The sequence below is a fragment of the Atractosteus spatula genome, chromosome 18 (genome assembly GCF_055471065.1).
Source record: "Atractosteus spatula isolate fAtrSpa1 chromosome 18, fAtrSpa1.hap1, whole genome shotgun sequence".
NCBI lineage: Eukaryota > Metazoa > Chordata > Actinopteri > Semionotiformes > Lepisosteidae > Atractosteus > Atractosteus spatula.
Window position 1 is genome coordinate 4834878 of NC_142723.1, and position 21150 is coordinate 4856027.

Below are 21150 nucleotides of genomic sequence, written 5' to 3' on the forward strand. Positions count from 1 at the left end.
CGTCAGAGAGTGGGGAGCGGGTGTGGTTTGGAATTTAAGATTGTTGTTTTGGTTAAGGAAAAAAAAACTGAAAGAAAAAGGGGAAAAGGTTAATGGCCAGCCTCACTACGAAGCCTGCTGTGGCACAGTCTTGCCTGAGCGCTAATAAATGCGCAGTTTCTTGTAGAAGAAACAAACCTGCAGGTATCGAGGTAACCGTTGATAGAAGTGATGCTTGTTTTTTTTTTAAGTCCTAAAATCATAATCAGCATTTAGAAACCGTATAGGCAGAGAACACGCCTGTTGTGTTTAATTCGTGAGCAAAAGATGGGTGTGATGTTTTCAATCTGAGAAAGTGAAAATTCATAAAGGTGAAAATGAGTACCGCGGTATATAGCCGCGCTGGGTCTGTGAATGCAGTGCATCTTGCTGAATTAGCAGGCATATCGGTTCGTAGCACAGAGTATTGATCCACGGCGACGCAGCCATGGTGATGTATCAGGCAAAGAAAATTGATTTCTTGACACTGCCACCTCAGCAAACAGAATACCAGCTGAAATTTGGATCGATCAAGTGTTTTCTACTGCCCTGTTTTTCTAAATACAGTAAATACAGAAGGGTTCCTCTGCTAAAAATGTAAAATGGGGACCACCGCTTTGTTAGTGAAAAACGTTAGTGAAATAATTAGTGCACACCTATTCCAAAGTTTTTTTTTTAAGGTTTACTAGAACTTCATGTTCAAAGGACCATACAAGGCATAACTTATAAACACCAGTTTATAAGAGAGAATGGCATGTAAGGGTCTGTTCTTATTTTTTAAGAAAAAAAAACCCATAAGATAGCAGTGGAAGGGGAAGTTAACTAAGTGGTGACTTTTTTTTTTTTTAAAAACTGTGCCACATACCTAGAAGTGTGAACATGGGCACTGAGGAGAGGAAACGCGGTGTTATCCTCGCCAGGCCACGCCGACAGAGGCCAACAACAGGAAGAGAGCTGCGGGAGGTTTGCTCACATAGGAAACTGTTAATCATGCCCAGCGCCCCAAACTGCGGGGCTAGAGGGGCTTTCGTCTGTGCTGCTGTCCAGTTCGCTCTCTTCTGGTCATCGCCGCCGGCGAGGAGCTCTTCAGAGAGAGCTTATAATTGCGTTCTGTCTGACGCCTTCCCTCCTAAAGTTGTCAGTTAACACGGAGCAAATACATTTAAGTTTATCACAGGAGAACCGCCTTCTCCTCTGTTTAGAAAATTTATCCTCCACCTCTTGGATGCTACCAGCAGCTGAATGGCTTGTCCACCATACCTAAAACTGCTTCCTCCCTCCTAGTTTTGATTCAGCCTTTGCTTTGAATTTCTGTGATTTCTTTAGACAATGAAAGGTCCCCCTCCCTCCTCTTCACCATCTGCATTCGTCTTTGAGACAGCGTTCATTTCCTGTCTCTGCATTCAGCGTCATTCTCAAAGTTTTTTTTCCCTTTTTTCTTCCCTCTTTGTTTCCTGTGTTTTACGACCAAGACAGACCGTAATGTTTTAAATTCGCTGGAAACAGTTATCCAAGCTTTCTTTTTTGGTGGAAGTCATGAAATAGACATCTTGAAACTCGCATCAAGTGAGCCTGGAGACATTTTCAAGCATTGTGCTGTCATGAAGGGGATGTATTGCTTTCCACTCCTGGCAAATGTCTGTGAAAACATTCATGGCTTTTATTTATTGTCATTTTAATGCAGGGAAAGTAACAAGGTTTCTATTCCATCACACATTTTGTCCTGTGATTATCTGCTTCATTGTGATCCTTTTGTTTAGATCTGTGGCATGATTATTTGTGGTAAATATTTTGATACATCTCCAGAGTGTATTTTCTCTCAGAGCAGAAAGTAGCAACATAGTAATAATTTCCTGAAACTAACTTCACAAATTAAAACAGTCATTTTTGTGGTCTGTTTTTACATGTACATCTTTACTTTTAGGGTAGCTTTAAGTATTCTTTTCACATTCTCCAGGAAACCTGTGCTATATTTCAAGACTTGACAGATACAGTATATGAGAAGCAATGACACCCAATATTGTGTATCCTCTTTTTAACAGCTGTTCATAAGAGGCCTCTCAGACTATAAGATCATTTAAAATACTGTAAGTCCAAAGGCATTATGAAGCTAGTGCAGCTTGGTTCATTTAAATAATCTGTTTATGTTATGTTTTAATGGTGAAGCTTTCACCAAAATGTGTCTCACTTTATGGTGGAAATAAGGGCTTAGTCTTTTTTTGTCTAATATTCTTGTCTGTTTTGTTTTAAACCGTGCACTGTGCCCTGTCTACAACACAAACTCCTCTGAATGTGGTTTATTGTATTGAATGACATTTGTTTAAACAATGCAGAGCTTTGCTTTTGTAAGTGGGTGTGGGTTAAAAATCTGTTCTATATTTACTGGAACAGAGAAGAGATAGAAAAGGAAATATCTTAATCAGTTGGTTAAGGTTTCAGAGGTGAGCGAAGTGGTGATTCTCTCATAATCAGAAGCATATTAGGTAGAATATATACTTGCCTTACCACGCTAATAAAATTTCATGTGAACATTGAGAGCATTTGTTTTCATTTCGACAGGTCCTGACTGTACACTACTGCATTGGGGGCAGGGTAGGTCTGAGTTCTAACAACTCAATTTACTGGAAAAAGGACAAACACTGGAAGGAAAAAAACGTGAAAAATCTGGTGAATGTATCAGGGATTCAAACTAAATTAAACACTTGTATACCAGCATGGAGTCTTTTGATGAGATGCAAAGAACTTAAAACCTACTTTTTTAATGAAATCCTTATGTATATCTCATGGAGAGCAAGCTGGGGTATGCGAAAAGACAAATTCCTAATGTAAGAAATTGTATATGGCTAATAAAGTGATCTTATCTTACCTTATGTTATCTATATTAATTGTAAGATCCTATTTTACTCTGAAAAAACAGTGAAGGAAGATTGTTGCCTTTCCTTGATGTTTTTTCTGATGTTTTGGCTGATTACACGCCTGCTTTTCTGAGAAGCTCATCTGATGAAGACATAGAGGGGTGGATCAGAAAAACTTACTGGCCCTGGGAAAAAAAAAATGTGTTCCCTAAGTCGCTCTTTCATTATTGTACTGCTGGCCTGAGACATTCATCTCAGGCCTTCTGCCTGCAGTTACTGTCACTGATTATGACACTGACACAGCTGTATGGAGAGGCTGAGGAATGTGGGGAATTCTCTGCGTGTATAGAGGCGGTCAGCCATGAGCAACACTGTTTTGCCAGTCGGCCACATTGGCTGGGCACCAGATATTTGGTAACTGTCTTTTTAACTGAATTTGCTTTTGTCCTCGCCTCCTGAAGGCTTGACCAGTACAGAAGAAAAGCATGTTTTCCATTTTGTATAGTCATGTTGCGTTACTGTATTATGAGTATTAATTAGGGCCTTGTGCCTGGGCCTTGGTTTCTAGTCATTTGGGGCTGGATTCCTAGACCCCGACTTTTGTTGTCAAAATTACAATTGCCTTTGTTGCTAAATATGCTAATTCCACTACTGCTTTACAGGCAAAACCTTTGTAAGGGTAGTAGTGTCTAAAGTTGTGCTCTTTTTGAAATACAAATCGTCGAGTTTTTCTGTTTGTGTTTCACTTACAGTATGGTAACAGCCAACAACAGGAAGAGAGCTGCGGGAGGTTTGCTCACATAGGAAACTGTTAATCATGCCCAGCGCCCCGAACTGCGGGGCTAGAGGGGCTTTCGTCTGTGCTGCTGTCCAGTTCGCTCTCTTCTGGTCATCGCCGCCGGCGAGGAGCTCTTGAGAGAGAAATTATAATAGCGTTCTGTCTGACGCCTTCCCTCATCGAGTTGTCCGTTAACACGGAGTAAATGCATTTAAGTTTATCACAGGAGAACCGCCTTCTCCTCTGTTTAGAAAGGTTATCCTCCACGTCTTGGATGCTACCAGCAGCTGAATGGCTTGTCCACCATACCTAAAACTGCTTCCTCCCTCCTAGTTTTGATTCAGCCTTTGCTTTGAATTTCTGTGCTTTCTTCCGACAATGAAAGGTCCCCCTCCCTCCTCTTCACCATCTGCATTCGTCTTTGAGACAGCGTTCATTTCCTGTCTCTGCCTTCAGCGTCATTCTCAAAGTTTGGGGGTTTTTTTGTGTTTCTGTTACTGTATGTTAACAGTCAACTAAGAGCATAGCTTCTTATGCTTTTAACTTCACTTTGACCCCCTGCACTGCCTCCTGTCCTTTCATTCTTATTTCATTCATTCTCACTTACTCTCCTGCACTGTGCAGTCAGTTCTTCCTGGGCCCTGACAAGGTGGGGCTCACGTTTCACAGAGAACCTGCCTGGCATGAAGGCGAACAGGCTCTGCCCTTCAGCTACAACAGGTGTGCGGTGTGGGGTGTGGCTGTTCAGGGAAAGGAGGGGTTGCTGGTGTGAGAACGGCCTCACCCTCCACTGCTACCTGGAGTGTATGCGCCGCTGCTGCTGAGGTTTACATAATCAAAACAGTCAAAGGCAACATGACACCTCCATCACATATCTAACAGAAAGTGTCTCCATTCTGATGATACAATTAATTCATTTATTGAGTACTGAAGTTTTTCCAACCCTAACCCAAAGACACAATCTAATCCTAATCACAGAACTATATCTATAATTAGTTGTAAATGTGCTCCACCTGGATATGCAGGTTTGGTTTCTGGGCTGTTTGCACAACATGCAACAGTTAGTCACTTTTATTTGCATTTGTCAGATCACCCCATGTTCCACTTACTCTCTTGGACTTTGCAGAGACTGAAATTTCAACAGCCTCCCCTTTTCGCAGTAATCCGAGTTCAGTTTTTGTTTCACTGGGGACTAAGATATTTTCTCTTCTGCTGACACCATGCAGACACACCTACGGTTTATAAAACAGAGCCAGAAGAGACGTCTTTGGGGATTTTCATTAGTTAGGTGTAAAGGCAGCAAATTGTTCTGTGGAGCAAAATACAGAATTACCTCAAAGGATTTAGAAGACAATGACTTGACCAAAGAGTCAAAAGAGGTTGAAAAATTGACCCTGTTCCCCTGTAATGAGGTTAGTCTTATTGACAGCCTCTATGTGTGAGTTTTAATGGAAGCCTCGCCAACATTCTTCTCTGTATTGCTTTTCCAGGCGCAGCCTTGTGAAATAAGGAAATTGGCAACAACACATTAGTCAAAATCCAAAATGTAGTGTCTGAGAGTTGACATCAGAGAGCCTGCCTTTGTGTATGTGCGTTTCCAAAGTACTCCACCAGTAAATCTGATTAAAAAACAAATTTAGGAAATATTTATTGACCAAGTACAATTAATCATTCTTTCCATACCGTGATAATTGATTGACTGCTCCAGTAGGGAAAAGAGGCCGCGGTAATGATATGAAGAGATCCTCCCAAGCCTCAGGTGTAGCGATTTTTAGTTTCAAAGAAGAATGAACATTGTGAGAGAGCCAGCACACATGTAGTCAGTTACAGAACCTGATTTAGTAGCTACAGATGTTAAAACTTCAGAAGTGACAAACAGCAAACCAAGAGGGGAAGTTTTGCAAAAGGTTTTAGAATTTTGTGACACTATCCAATTTGATTTCTGCCTCTTCGGTTGTGAAAGACGTTTCTTTGTTGTTTACGTTCCACGCAGTATATCAATGGTGAATTCTTGTAAAACAAAAACCCAACGATATTTCCAGTCCTCATTCTTAACACACCTAGCATAACGCTGTTCTCACTGCCTTTTGTCTGTTTTAATATTCAGTCCAGGGCCCAGCTGTCATTCTCGAAGACCTCACATTTGCAATTTATTAGAAAAGAGCCCTGGTTTTCATTTCAACGTGCAGTTGCAGGATGGTGGTTAAGTGCGGTAATTAAATTAGCCACTGAATTTAACGAGCTTAGCAAGGCAGGGCTGTGATGGGAGATCTCTAAGGAAAACGTGGTTGCTGCTGTGCAAGGTGCTGGTGGACGAGTAGGAGGCGATATTCCCTCTGGTGCAGAATTTCTAAGCCAGTGCCTCCCTAGGGCACTGTGAACAGGGACAATGTGCTAAAAATCATACTCAATTTTGGACTATTTGGTCATCAAATAACCCATAACACTATGAGTATAAGATCACTTTATTAGCCATATGCAATTTCTTGCGTTAGGAATTTGACTTTTCACATACCCCAGCTTGGTCTCCATGAGACACACACACAGGGAGAGAAGCTTGGGGTCAGAGCACAGGGTCAGATATTTATATGGCACCCCTGGAGCAGCTGGGGTGAAGGGCCTTGCTCAGGGGCCCAGCAGAGTAGGATTCCTCTGTCGGCTGCAGGATTTGAACCAGCAACCTTACAGCCACAGGCGCAGATCCTTAGCCAGAGTGCCACTGCTCTGCCCTATTAACCCCTCTATTAACCCTTGTGTCCTGGCTAAATTGTTAACTCTTAACTTTCACAATCTGGCCTCCCTGAAGTTCCTCTCTAATCAGCTGGTGAAGTAATCTGCCATTCATCCACCTGGTCCTCCTGCGCTCGTCACCCTGGTAGGGCTTCACTTCAGTGACAGTGAAGTGAGCTCCTTACTATGCAAGAAATGCTCTGAGATCCTTTGGTGTGGAAAGTGCTATATAAATGCATGCAGATATCCATTACAATTTTTTACAAGTACTTGTATTCTGTCCCTTCTTCATCTGACTTATTGTTTTGAGAAAAACGATACTTTACACAGAGGTCTGTGGGACTCCTGTGTTAATTTTACACGTAAGCTTGTGTTTGACATCTAAACATATTTGTATTTCTATAAATATTGATGGTTTATGTCACTTTATGTCACACTTAACGTCTCTCTTATAGCCCGTTGCTCAGTTCTGCATTCTGTTATTGTTAAGAAACAAAAAGGCAATTCAGTTATATGGAGACAGGTTCAGGTATCAGTTCTTATTTTACTGTAAATGGTCCAACAGGTTTCTCCAGCCCTTGCAGCAGCCTTCTGAGGATGTAATAACTCCAACCTGTCTTTGTATGAAAGCATTGTTCTTTGAACATTTCCATAGGAAAAGGGCTCGCAGAAGGCCGGCTCTCTGTAATCAGAACAGACCCAGTATTAAACCAGCCCGCCGGATCATCCAACACACCAGACCTGCACATTTTAAAATTCATTTTCCGTGGCTGATCATGCTAGTGCCTCAGGTCTCAATTACTGTGCACTGGTTTCACATGGTCTATCTAACGCTTTACCATAATTCCATTTCGGCCATGACTGCTCTCTATTGGGAAGTTCACATTTGCAAAGGAGGAGATGTGTTGTGATTTCGGAAGGCACTTTTCCATCATGTTTAAGACTCTTCAGTACAATCCCTTTGGAATGACTCCGCCCTATGACTTGTAAACCACTTCAGAAATTCTCATGCTCGATATTTGTAACGATTATGTGTCAAATATTGACTATTTTCTGACATATGTATTGTATTGTTTCTGATGAGCTCATTTTGTACTTTTATTACAGTTTGCCCCATGATTACTGTCAGTACGACTGTCAAAGAGCCTTCTGAGAACCATTCGGTGATCTCCCTCAACACTGCCATTTCTGTGTACAGCTTCGCTCTTATTTCACATTGATGTTTTCTGCATTTTAGATCTAAATGAATTCAGTCACGTACTGCACCAAGAGTCACTGAATGGTCACTGAAGGGCTGAAGCAAAAACAACCACCCCAGAAAAGGCATCACTGAACGTTCAGCAAACATAATTGCCCTGCTCGCCTACTTAAAATAAATAAATAAGCTCAATTACTTTGCAGCTTCCAGAAAACTGGTGAACTGGATGAAAAGACAGTTAATACGGATGTTGGTTTGCTTTCCAAAAGAACAAGATGGTGTTATTCATCAATAACAAAACACATGAAAAAATATATATTTTTGAAAGGACAAAGACAAAAACATATCAGTAAACAAACCACAAAGACCTGAACCTATCAGTATGCATGTATTACATGGTAAAATCTAAAATGTAAGCATTGTGTTTAATGGCAGAAATGGGTGCAACCCAGATTACTTGACTTCCTGTGAACTAGACCAGACATAACTTTGAAGTGAGATGCTGTGGAGAGCCTGGAAAATGAGTGAGGACAGCTGCCTGTCCTCAGTTTCCCTCCTTCGTTCTGAAAGCTGTTATACTTACATAGTGCTGTACATCCCAGGAGGGTGTTTCCCTGCTGGTCACCCTGGAGTGGAGCCAGAAAGCTCTGCTGTTTATCTCTGCAGTTAGAAGTGTGCATGGGGCAGATTGTGTATTGAGGGCGCAAAGCACTTCTGTAATGAAAGGCTAAGGAAATAAGATTAAATCACCTTTTGGCACTTTTGTGACACAGTCGGTATTATTGTGCAGCTCCCTGCAATTTCTACAAGAGAAACAGAAGAAATGAAGAAAAGAAGTGATTCTGCACGGATTCACACTACAGGATTTTAACATTTCTGCTTCAAAAACGATCCTTTTCGCACGGATGTCAGTGTAGATAACTTGCGCCACATATGACGCAAAAATATAAACACGAAGAAAGAAAAAGCCACTGTATCGCCAGATAAAACTTCCGCCAGGTGCCCCAGAGGTTTCCCTGTGCTCTTCAGTTTGGATTTCTCTTATAAGTAGTGTGCAGACACAGAGCAGGATTCTCATATTCTGAGTCTCTGTGTTAGGAGATCAGGGTCCCACAACCAGAAACGTTCATCCACTCAGGTTAATTTGAGAAGACACAAACCTCCCAACTAATTAACCAAACAATACAGGTAGTTCCACTTTCCACCACACCTCCCTGAACCAGAGTACTTAAGGGCTGCTCAGTAGATCTCCTGTGCTCAGTATTGGGTCTTCCAAGAAGAGCTAAAGTTTCTGCAGTTACTGGACTCATAACTTTGCGTACCTACTTTCCTGGACTCGGATCTTGCCCTGATGACGACTCTCGGATCACAGTTAACAGATACGTTCGCTAGTTCTCGACAGATGACTACTGTATAGGGTCCTACAATACTTCTCATCTTGGCCTGCGCAACCTAACAGACTGTTGGCTAAATTGGCTTAGATCACCAGAAATACTATAAATGACAGGAGACTTTTTGGCCCATCTTGCCTATATGGTGGTTTGTAGTTAATCCAAGCCAGCTCCTGAAAGAAGTCATGGTGTTTGGGGGTGAGTCATTTAGGCAAGTTCACTCAACTTCATCATGTAAGACCACCAATTCACTTTCCAGGTTTGGTCAATGTACAATAGAAATTGTAGTGTTTTTCTATTTTTTTCCTTATTTTATGTTTCACCCCCTTCCATTAAATGTTACCTTAACACAGAAAAGGTCATTCATCAATAGAAAAAATAGATTTCTGTTTCGATGAGTCAGCTGGAACTCCTCTGTTATCAGCCATTGAGCTACATTGTGCTGTTTTGTGAGATGACAAGATATTACATATATAAATGTGTACTACATGCATTAAAAAAACAGACCAGAGGACAGTGGCTATATGGTAACCTGATGGCAGGGAAAAGGAGGTTCAAATAAAAGAACAAAGGAAGGGAAGAGACCTTTATTTGTAGAGAATGTTTGCTTCAATGTGGGTGCTGTCTCCTATCATGGACAAACCTTACTGCCAGTGAATAAAACACAAATTGGAAATGGTATAAAAACAGGGAGAGAGACATCAATGTTTAATCTTGGCAGGAAGATTGTTATATTGTTATAAACAGCCTTTTTTCAGTTTTTGTCAGCAACTTGAATAGAAATTATCTGAGAAATGTAGCCCAGAGGTGACATGGATTTGGTATAAAGTGGGTATTTAGGCGATTTAGGCCTGCTCACATTTTGCTTATGGCCTGCTCACAAATTGTCCTTATGCTGTGCAGGACAGCACAAATATAAGCATGTCGTAATGCTAATTATAAATTGTAAATGATTTTTGATTATTTCTGTCCACCCTTGATAATGACTAACGTGTAGTGGTAAGCATCCTTAGAAAAGAACTTGTACACACGGGATTCTGCAGGAGTGGCCGCAGTCTTTAGTAGTCTTGTTGAATCAGCTTGGTCTTGTTAACTATCCATTTGAAAGCAGATTAACCTTTCCTGCTTCAGCTGTTTACTCTGTGTCCTGTCTACAGCCAGTCTCCCGGTGCAGCTGGAAGAGGTCTGTATATAACAGGAGCACAGAGACAGTAAACACCATGTTTGCTTCTGAGTACATGTCTCTTCCTCAACACTGACTCAACCTTTTCTCCAAATGGATTTACTATCAGTATGAATTTCATGCAATGCATTAGACGGCTTAATGAAAACAGGGACATTGGATCAGTAAAAATGTATTTACACTCCTTTCTATCATTTTTTATCAGCAATTTGTTTTGCATGAACAATGCAACCTTGATCACACTGGATCAACAGAACATACTCATTGTTCTAATTATTCATTTATTACTCTAAATGAATACTACAGGACCTCAAGTTAAAAGCTCCCAAACTTACAGCACTGCATTCAGATGAGTTGAAGGCATCTGTTGTACAGAGGGTGTGATTTGATATTATTTCACATTGAAGATTTGGTCATTTTTTCCTAGAGGCAAATGAAATCTCTTTCCTTACTATTGCACGAAAACATTAAACAGTAGTTGTCTGAAAATATTAGCAGCACAAAATGAAAACTGAATTTTGAAGTACTGTCGGCAATTTTGAGTGCATCAATATGATTTATTCCCAATCTAAAAAATATATATATATTTAACATTATACACATGGGTTTTTTTAGAAGTGAAATCCCCAAACACTTGTTTAATGACACTGCATATATCTGCAGCTTAACATAATAAAACTTGATAATAACTTCCAGGACATTTAGTATCATAGTTAACCTTTTACCAAGCAAGTATTAAGTTCAGGTGGCATCTTCTGAACTATTATACACAATATTTAACTTTGGGAAATTACAGGAATTATAACTTACTTGTGTATCGGTTTCAGGGAAGTAGATTTGCACGTGTGATTAAACAATGGAACATGCAGTATGTATAAAGCATGCCTAAAATGCCCTCAACTTGTCTCTTTCTTGGTGTACAGGCAAGGTACATGGCGTGTAATGAAAGCCTTGAATGAAGGTGGAACCCTACCCAGCAATTATTAGTCACCTACTGTACATACCAGCTATCATGCAAAAAATGAGCCTGTGTACTGTAGGTGAATTGTTTTTGAAACCAGGCCTAGAACACACCACTACTGCCTTATCTCAGGTGATCAGATAACATTTAGGTGCTCCACGGAGTCTGGTGTAACAAAGTGACCCCAGACATATCTGGCAGGTAAGCAGACAGCCTTGGAATGTGTCAGAGCTGGTGAATTTATTGGAGAAAGCAGAACACAGGCTCATGTGTAGCCGGCCAGCCGGGGAGAGCTCGGGAAAGTCTTTCGGATCCCCATGCACTTCTCCCTGTCGATGAAGAGGGAGTGGGCTTTGGCAAAGAGCTCCTGCTCCAGGGTAGCTTTGCTGTTGACCAGCTGCTGCAAGGAGTCCTGGGCCTCGGCGAGGTGCAGCTTCAGGCTGGCCACTGTGCCGTTTATACTGTGAATCTCGGTCAGCAGCCTGAGAAGATGGAAACACAAAACAGCCCCTTTCACAACTGTGAGCCCCCCTGAGCGGAGTTTGTCTACACACATCCCTCACACATCACCAGCTTCAACCTGTAAGGAATGGCAAGAGAGCCTCTCTATTTTCAAGTAGAGACAGACCACTTTCTTGTCTTGCTTTGCATCTGAATTAGCTTCCACCTGCTTTTCTGGTTGGCCTGCTACAGAGTGGCCCTGCCTGTGCTGGGCTGTGTTGGTTTACCTCACTGGGCAAGGTCAGAGGTCAAACGGATGCCATGTACAGTAGGTCCACAATTGTCTTGTGCAACATGACATTCGAATGCATTGCATCTGTCTTCGCTCTGATAACATCTAGAGCAACTGCCCAGGTTTTAGTGACTGAATTATGGTCTTTAAAATCTGGAGGCACCGTATTAATTGTGATCATTCATCTCTCTAACCAGCAGAGAGTGGGTGGCTTTACCAGAGCCTCAGTTCAAATTCCATGTTGACATCGTTCACACAAAATACTGGTCATCTAACAATCTATTTTGTCTGTGGGGTGAAACATTAAAGAAAAATAAGGGTGTTTGTCATGGTTTTGGGTTTAGCGTTATACCTGCTTATTATTTTCTCATGTTTTACAGTAGCTTTGAGTCACAGGATGAAAAGAACCAGAAGAGAGGTCTCTTCCACCTGGTATAGGCGAGTTTGCACCTATCAAGATTATTGTTTAAAACAATTCTGTTCAAGCACGAACCATCCCGATTTCGTAAATCGCAACTCAGTGCTGCTATCTGTGAACGTGATACCACATTCCTCTAAAGAAGGAATTATTTCCCAAGGTCTGATTCTGAATGTTCAGAATTCGAGGAATTCTGATTAGAGAGCCGGTAGTGTTTAGCATGGGAACTGTGTCAAAACAGCACGTTGACAGAAAGGGCTTCTGGCAAAGCCCAGCCCACACCAGCACAGACCCTGGCACTGCATGCAGGGGCAAGAAGAACAATGTCATTTACAGGACGTCAGAGGCCACCCGAGTGGTAACCACATTCTTAGAAGAGGAAAAGGATTCCTGCGATTAAAAAGACCTTCTTTTGGGAAATCTGTGCCGCAGGAAGGCAAATATGAATGGAAATATTTACAAAATCTGAATTGTACCTTTAATGATTACAGTTTTACGTTCTCCTCACTCTGACCCTGCTCACAAGGAAGGGGGGAATACCCGACAAAACCGGCAAATGACAAAGGGACCCAAAGGGGTTTAGGCCTGCTTGGGTATTTTTTTAATCACATTTTGTGCAGCCACACCAAACTGTAGGAAATTCCACTTGGGTTTTTTTCCTGGTCATATGTTGTGCACTTCTTCTGACTCACAAAGATCTCCTGGTTGTCTGGTGTCAGCATTGAGAATTTCAGTCCTCATTATAGTATTTTATGCTGTAGTACATGGAGCAAGACAATCAGCCCTCAGCCAAGGAAAAAAAAAAAGTAACCGATTTCTTCACCTGATTTGGCCACAGACGTTGTATCATCTGACTTACCTGCTGTGTGGAGGATCCTTGCAGAGCTCAATATTTGGCCTTTTACTCCTCTCCTTCAGCCTGGTCTGAGCCACCTTCAGAGGGGCCTCCTTGTTTCGGATAGCTTCCTCCAGAGCACTTATTGTCCTTTCCGTCTGCAAGACCTCCTGGAGGGTCTGTATGACACGGCCAAGAAAAACATTCTGCCGGATTAACAAATCCCTGTGATGCAATGGAAGACTAAACGTGTGGTTTTTTTTGGGGGGGGGGGTCTTAGTGCACCATGTGCTTGGATGGGCTGCAAATTGGCAAACCAGGATCCATTTGGACTGGGTGCAGCATAGTGGAAACAGAACAACAATGAACAAGAAATATCTTCATGGAGTTTGACTGAAACAATGCCTTCTATTGAAATGCTTCAGGGCTAGAGAATCCAGTCAATCCACTAGTGCAATAATAGGAATAATAAGTCACAGCAAATGTACATGAAGCAGAAATCACTGTGTTCTGTCACTGTTGTCATGAATTACAGTATGCCAAGCATGCAACGGGACTAGAATCTGCAGGCAACATATGCAGAAATACAGAACCCACTGGTGTGTCACATGATTCTCTTTGATTCACTTCTTAGGAAGCAGCCTAGGAGGTTAGGAGCCTGTGGCTCATTCTCATTGACAACTGGCATTGTCAAAGTGTCACTTTGACAAGTCATACTTTAATCCCCTCCCAATGGATCTCTCTATGGGGGCTGTGTCACTTATAGATAAGGTGCATCAAACTATCAGGAAAGACCTGACAGATAAGGACTAATAAATGGTGGAAGAATAACATAAATGTAATCCTCAAAACTGTGTCAGGAGAGGGTGAAACAATGAGGGACCAGTAAGCTTTTGACAGTAAATGTGTGCTGAAGCATTTAAAAGGAACCAGGCTTTTCCCCCATTCAATACAATGAAAGGAGTAAAATACTTTGCAGGTCACCAGCTGTGCCAAACAATCTTTCTATGCTTTTATTTCAATTGTTCCAGGTGGATACCATGAAAAATAGTTATTTTTCACTTTAAATCTGTAAGTGTAATAACCTAATATATTGGAAGGAGTTTTGTCAAAATATAATTTCCATAGTAAATGCAATTTTGAAGTTACTGGAAGAACTCATGACAGCTCCACAGGAAGCCTTCTTAGGTCATTTATAATTCAAAGAAGGTCAGTATTTCCTATTACGATCATTACTGTAATTGACTTAAAGTGAATGCTAAAGCATCCAAAAATGACATTTTAATTCAATACTCAGCCTTCATCAACCATCTCTCATGCTTTCATGTGTCACTATGAATTCTCTCAACTCTAGATTAAGACAAACAGAATATAAACACTGTGAAACTCAATCCTGTGCAACCCATGTGTTTTCCCAGGAATGTGACAATTGCACATTGGAAAACTTTCTAAAAAGGTCATATGTTTGACTTGAGAGAGCACAAGACCTCTCTGCCAGATCCAAAAGCTGCTTTCTCCTAAAAGACATCCACTGTTCATGGCTCTTGTGACAGCGGTTAATGCAATAAGCATACATTTCATAGGACAAAAATCATATTGTTCACCATAAAATAACATGGGATGACTTTAAACATACTTCATGCACATTACTTATATAATTCGCAAACCACTGCACATACAGTAGTAGAAATGATCATGTAGAAAATACGTACAGGCTTGGGGTGACACAAAACATATTTCATCTGGGCAAAACTATTAGAAATATACTATGTGATATTTTTCCTCTTACATATAATTTTGCACAACTGTCAGATGTGTTGATTTACCTGAAGAGATGGCAGTGAGTATTATTCTTTAGAGGATAAACCCGCCATCAAACACTCTTGGAATGTTTCAGAGAGCACAGAGCACGATGCACTTACAGTACCTTCCCCTACGCTGTATCAGTTATAGATCATATTCCAGAAAACATTGTTTCTGCAGGGTGTTTGGGCAAATGAAATCAGACACTCATGAACAACAGAAGTGCACCCAGGGCAGTGTCAGACTGAAGATGTAAATTATGTTGTTTGTATTGCACGAATGCCGTTGGCCTCTGATGTCGTAATATGACACATGGGGCCTGTTGCTCCTTGTAAGACCTGACTCTCTCACCTTTGCTAGGTGTGCCTGAAGCTTGTCCTTGGCCTCAGCTGTCTCAGAGATGCAGCTGGCGAAGGCGATGTTCACTCGGTGGTACTGGCTCCACATTTCCCTGGAAGTTACCTCAACCACCCTCTCCACCTCATCTCGCACCTTGGCTGTGGCAGCCCTTTCGCTCTGAGACAAAAGGATGCTGTTTTCTGAAAACTTTGCCCACGACTCTGGGACGGAAGCACTACAGAAGCAGAAAGAAAAACGCAATTCGCTTTAGCCATCACTGGGTTAGGACACAAGACCACAAGAGGCTTTACTAAGAAAAGAGGGGATTTGTCCCATTGAGCTCAGTTGGTTTCTCAGTAACATAATGAATCCCAGCATCTCATCCAGCTGTTTTTTGGAGGGCCCTGCGGAGCTGGTTTCAATGGAGTGGCTGAGCAGTCAGTTCCAGACGACCACAAGTGTTTGTGTAAAGATGTCTATCCATTTTCAGTCCTAGATGTACTTCTCCCACTTGTGAGCCTGCATCCTTGTTTCACTGTTGAGTGTGGCAGTAATTATTTCGGATAACTTTCAGGATTTAAATTTTTGGAATGTAATCACCTTAGTCGTCTTGTTTTAAGACTACAAGGGATCACTTTTTTTTATTTAAGATGCTTTACAATTAGGAATTACACTACTCTTATTTAAGCTCTTCCTTGAGTAGCTTTTTCTTTTTCTGTGTGTGATGTTGTGGCCACAATTAAATTTATTATTACCTCCCCTGACTTTAACTCCGATCTTTTGTTCGAAATATCCCAGTACCCTGCCGGCCTTTTGTATAACCAGCCCAACACAAAACATAAATAGAAACAGGTCGTTACAAATTCTAAAGATCCAAAAAGCTCTTGCAAAACTGAGTTCTGCCATAGCACGGCTTGTAAGTTTTGGAAGATGACGTAGAAAAGCCAGTGTACTGTCTCTCTGGTGTTTTGAAAACGATTAACTATATACCAAGCTTTTTGTTTTACAGTGCCTGCTTTATTTTGCCCAGCTTCATAACCACAGTCCACATACTTTATGGTACGAGCCTGGAAACCTTCCAAAGGGATTCACTTGTGAGAAGGTAGAGGTGTGTCATCGGCAAGCATGTGTTTCCCTCAGGGGTCACAAACAGGCTTGCCAGATAAATACAGGTGTCACATTCACCTGCCAAGTCTGAGAGGACGTGCAAACACAAGACTGCTCAAACAGCCTCACACAGCCTCTCTCTCTCCTTTTCTTCCCTCTGGATTTTTAGACACAGCAGTGGTTGGAGCTGCAAACAGTGATGGGGGGGGGACCTGTCCGGTGTGTTAGATTCGCTGGCAATAGCCCACCATTTGCCTAAAACGTTGCCCTTGGCTACACGAGGTTCCAGAGATCTTCTCTGGGAGGAGCTATCTGTTTCACCTGTTTTTCTATCTTTAAGCTGAACAACTGAATCGTGGTGAATTCAAAATAATCCTCCAGGACTGAGGTCCTAGAGCACAGCTGGCCAGGATCCAGCAGCTCAGAGAATTGCTTCCCGACTGGAACTGACACAACACAGTTGCTTTGTTTCACTGCGTGTGAAAGGGCTGAATCTGGCCACTCCGCAACAGAGAAACACACACACACACTCCGCATTTAGAATCATGCCAGTGGCCTGCACTGGAGAGGCTCCTATAAATAGCTTTTAAAAAGCGGTTTTAGAGTGGAACCTTTCGGACGATGGCCAAAATGAACAGGGGGGGGTCAGGCACTGTGAAGAAGAGATTGGAAAAAAAAAGTCTTGAAGCTGAAAAAAGTCACAAGGGTAGAATTTTTGTCCGTATTTATTTTAGACGTAAAGGTACAACAAATCCAAAACCACTCCATTCCTTCTGTATCATACTATCAAGCCCACTCTCTGACAGTTTGACTGTAAAACATCCATGCAATGTTTTTTGATTTGTTTTTTTTTACAGCTGGAAATAAACACTCTGGTCACAATGAATCATCTGCAACTGGGCCTCCGTGTTTGCTGCTAGGCTGCCTCCAGGGGAGGGGTTCAGTCCGCCTCTCTCAACTTTCATCCTCTTCTCAGGTACAATGCTCTTCCCTCTCGGTAAGACCGTACACAGAGCTAGCAAGACGCTGATCGAACGGAGCCCGGGACTGCCGTGCCTGATTCAGGAGCTTGGAGACAATCTTGTCATTCACCCGTCCAATTACGAAAGCAGTTTAAAAAATGCTTGATTCTACACTGGAAATCTTGAGAGATTGCAACAGACCTAGCTATCACAGCGTGGGAACGGCCAATTCTAGCCCTCTGCACAAAATGCTGCACACTGCAGTTTCCCTGCTAATCTACTATCCATCACGAAGAACTTTGGCTCCCATCGAGTAAAAGCAGTGCAAATGATAGAGCACAGAGTGTAATCCAGTTTCATCAGGGGAAAGGGTGTGACATTATTTCAACACACTGTGAAGGGGATTCAATTGGCTGCTTCCACTCTTTCAACAGAAATCCAGGATGTTGGGATGATAACATCCTTCATGGAGAAGAAACAGCTGTTTTTTTGGTAAATCTATGGATTAATAAACGCCAATAAACCAAATTTTAGACGGAATTGTGCTTTTAGTTATACATACACATATGAACTTTTTTGAAAATCCAGACTTTAGAATAAATCTATATTTCCTTATGTTCTTGCTTTTAAGATAAGATAAGATCACTGTATTGGCCATATACAATTTGTCTGTATTAGGAATTTGTCTTTTAGCATACCGCAACTTGCTCTCCAGGAATACATACATTTTCACGCAGTTCTATTCCTTTTAGGCAGCTCTTGAAATGAACACGGCTTGAAATATATACTACAGAAAATCGTGTTCTATGTTTTTGTTTTCCCTCTTAAAATTCGTATTTAAAATAAGCTCCGGGAGAGAGATGAGTCTGTCTCATTCGCCCCCTCTTGGTGCTTGCTTGCGAGAATATAGCAACAGCTCCCTCTACTGGACAATTCTACTCCCACACATTTTCCTCTAAATACAGCAACACGACATCCTGAAGTTTCGGCTAAGTTCCAGCCAGGTGGTAAAGTTGTCTGTTAAGGTATATACAGTATATCTAAGAACTCTCAAGACATAATATACCTCTTATATATATATAGTCTAGCGAGCCCCCTTTCCCCATAAAACTGTCTAAGAAACATTTTGCATTAACATAAAACAATACAATATTTGTTGGTTTTACTTGAAAAACAAACAAAAAATATTTGTTGTGTTTACCAGGGACAACATTGTTGAAAGATAAGTTCATCTCCTCCTATCTACACCTTCTGTTCAGTGGTATACCTGGGTGATCACAACAGTGGAGCATTTAACCTTGCAGAAGGTGAGTTGTCCTTGATTTGGACCAGCTAAGAGACACTAACCTGACATCCATTCTGTCCACATCCAGGAAGAAAGCTATCCCGCTTGTGAAGTCCATGAGTTTGTGGCATCTGTCTTCAATACGATAGGCTGCGTGTTTATCACTGATGTCCTTCTCCATCATGTGCTGCACTTTCCTGTTGGTCCTAAGCACAAACACAAATACAAACGCGTGAGGAAGCCTAAAAAAGATCACAAAAAACATGGGCAGTCACAGGCTCCCCAAAGGCGAAGATGAGCATTGGTTTCTGGTAGATATACAGTTTGTTGCCAAGATTTCATGTGCTGTCACTCGTTCATGAAAGTAGAGGGTGAAAACAGCTGTTTTATTCACGGTTTAAGGTGCAACAAGACAATCTCCATCCAAGGCACGTCAGCAGAACAAAATCAAAGATCACTCTTTATTGGGCACAAGAGCAGAGAGAAATCCTCTAAGATATATCAGAGAAATTAAACCTAGCAGCAGAACTGGTAGCAATGCCTTCAGGACCTCTTCATCACTTACTCCAGCTGCTTCATTGCTTTGTCGATGAGCCTCTGTATCTGCTCCTGACAGGATGCGATCACTGCAACCTCCTGTTTGCAAAGGCAAAGGCAAAAAATCATAATAAGTATTAAAGCACTGCTTCTTCTAATCTTGTAGTAAATAATGGGTTAACTTAGCTCACCTCTTGGGCAAGGAGAACGAAGGATGAATACATAATAATACTTTCTGTGTTCAAATTCAGCTGTTGCCAGTAATACAGTCTTGGTTTTTGAAAAATGTTGACCACTGTTTTATGTACCGCACAGCATATCTGCCCATTGAAACCACCCAAGTGTTCTCTGAAATGTGACATGGCACAGTTGTTATCCAGAAAAAACAACAAACAGTAATTAAACGTATCATCTTTCAACAAGTTAATATATCTTAGCTGTTCTAACTGGCATTAGTGTGATTAATGAGCAGCAACACCTGCACAGTAAGCAGAATAATAAAAAAAAATCTATGTGTGGTTTTTTTTTCAGAATGACTGAGGTTTGTGTTTCTACAAATTTTGGAATCTGTCAGCAGTTTTCAGGTGGGCATTCAACCACCCAGTTCAGTTCATTAACTTTATGGGAAACATAATTTGAGAAGCCCAGAAGTAGAGTAATCCACAAAAAGACTGAATTTTCTTTCAGCTTAATGGTGTTTCAATTAATGACTTTCGAATCCACACAGACCAAGTAAACAACCACCTAAAAACAAGTAAACTTGCTCAATTAAACCAGCTTTACAAACTGTACGTACCTGGACTAGCTCTTTTTCCACGGTGTCAGTAATCAGCTCATTACCCAGCTTCTTCTGTCTGTGGTACAAGCACTCCTTAGCCATCTGGAGGGGAAAATGGAAATCGCGCTGGGAGAAAGTCGTAAGCTGTTGCTGATGAATCGTTAAATTAAAATTAAGTCCTAAACACTTCCGAAGAATAAAGCGTCAATATACTGTAGGTTTTATTTTATTTAAAAGACTAGTAGAAGCGACTTAATATGTGACTAGCAGAGGTTAATTTCACCGTACGAAACATTCTAAAACTGGACTTTTTTAATTCTGCAGGAATACTTGTTTCTCCCGAGTTATTTAACTATTTTTTAATATTTCTTTCATAATATATAAGTGCATAAGAAAGTGAAAACCTCTTTTAGGTTTAGCCTATATTGACGCGGAGCAAGATCGTTTTTTACGGAACAAATTGTAGGAAGCGCAGGGACAGAGCTGGTGATGTTGTCACGAAGGGGGGTAATTACTGTACCTGCATAGGCCCTTCAGTCACTGATAAGGCTTTTTCCAGCCGGGTTTTCAGCCCCTTCAGCATCTCCGAGTCTCTGACCAGCTGCTCCACCTCACAGCTAAGCTCGTTGGTCCAGAATGCGATGTCGGTCATCCTCTCCCCGATCCGTCTGCTGGTCTCGGACTGAGCTTTCCTGGTGAGCTGGTCCTCCATCTGGATCAGCCTGGAGGTCTCCGCTCTCATTTTCTCCGCCTGCCGACGACTGGCCTCTGACTGCCTGAGATGGGCCGTGTTGGCTCGGCGCCATTCCTCGGGAGTGGTTGGTGCTGCATTGGACGGTGCCAGTGGGGGCATCTTCGTGTCATCTCCACCGGGGCCATCAGCGTCGTTTTGCTCACCCAAGGATATTTTATAACGTGTTTTTGGTTTCCAGTCAAGATTCAAATTATGGTACACCGGCTGAGGCCTGGCGAAGCACTTGTAGCTGTCCTTCATGGTGCTAAGATTGGGCAGAAAGCTGCCAACCGGTGGAGCCGGGCGAAAATATGTACATGACTGGGTGGATCCAAAGAAATCCATGAAATACCGACACAGCAACGGGCTGCGATAAAGTGGTGGGATTTTATGCCAGAGACCTTATATATATATTATTCTTTTTCTGATTCGCCTGCTCACAGCAAATGTGCCTTATGTGTGAAGGTGTGGGTGTAATGACAAATGTCGCCTGTGACAGGGCAGCC

The 21150-nt window shown here is 41.7% G+C and overlaps 1 protein-coding gene across 1 annotated transcript; it reads right to left on the reverse strand.

Annotated features, from left to right (window-relative positions):
- Positions 1–11379: 11379 nt before the first annotated feature.
- Positions 11380–20989, reverse strand: LOC148818435 (tektin-3-like). The gene is made up of 7 exons (XM_088936994.1): positions 20432–20989; positions 19930–20037; positions 19162–19232; positions 18659–18802; positions 15255–15477; positions 13125–13279; positions 11380–11596 (listed from the first exon to the last, which is right to left on the reverse strand). Exons 1-7 carry the CDS (start codon positions 20987–20989, stop codon positions 11380–11382), a joined length of 1476 nt encoding a protein of 491 aa, XP_088793120.1.
- Between the last annotated feature and the right edge of the window lie 161 nt (positions 20990–21150).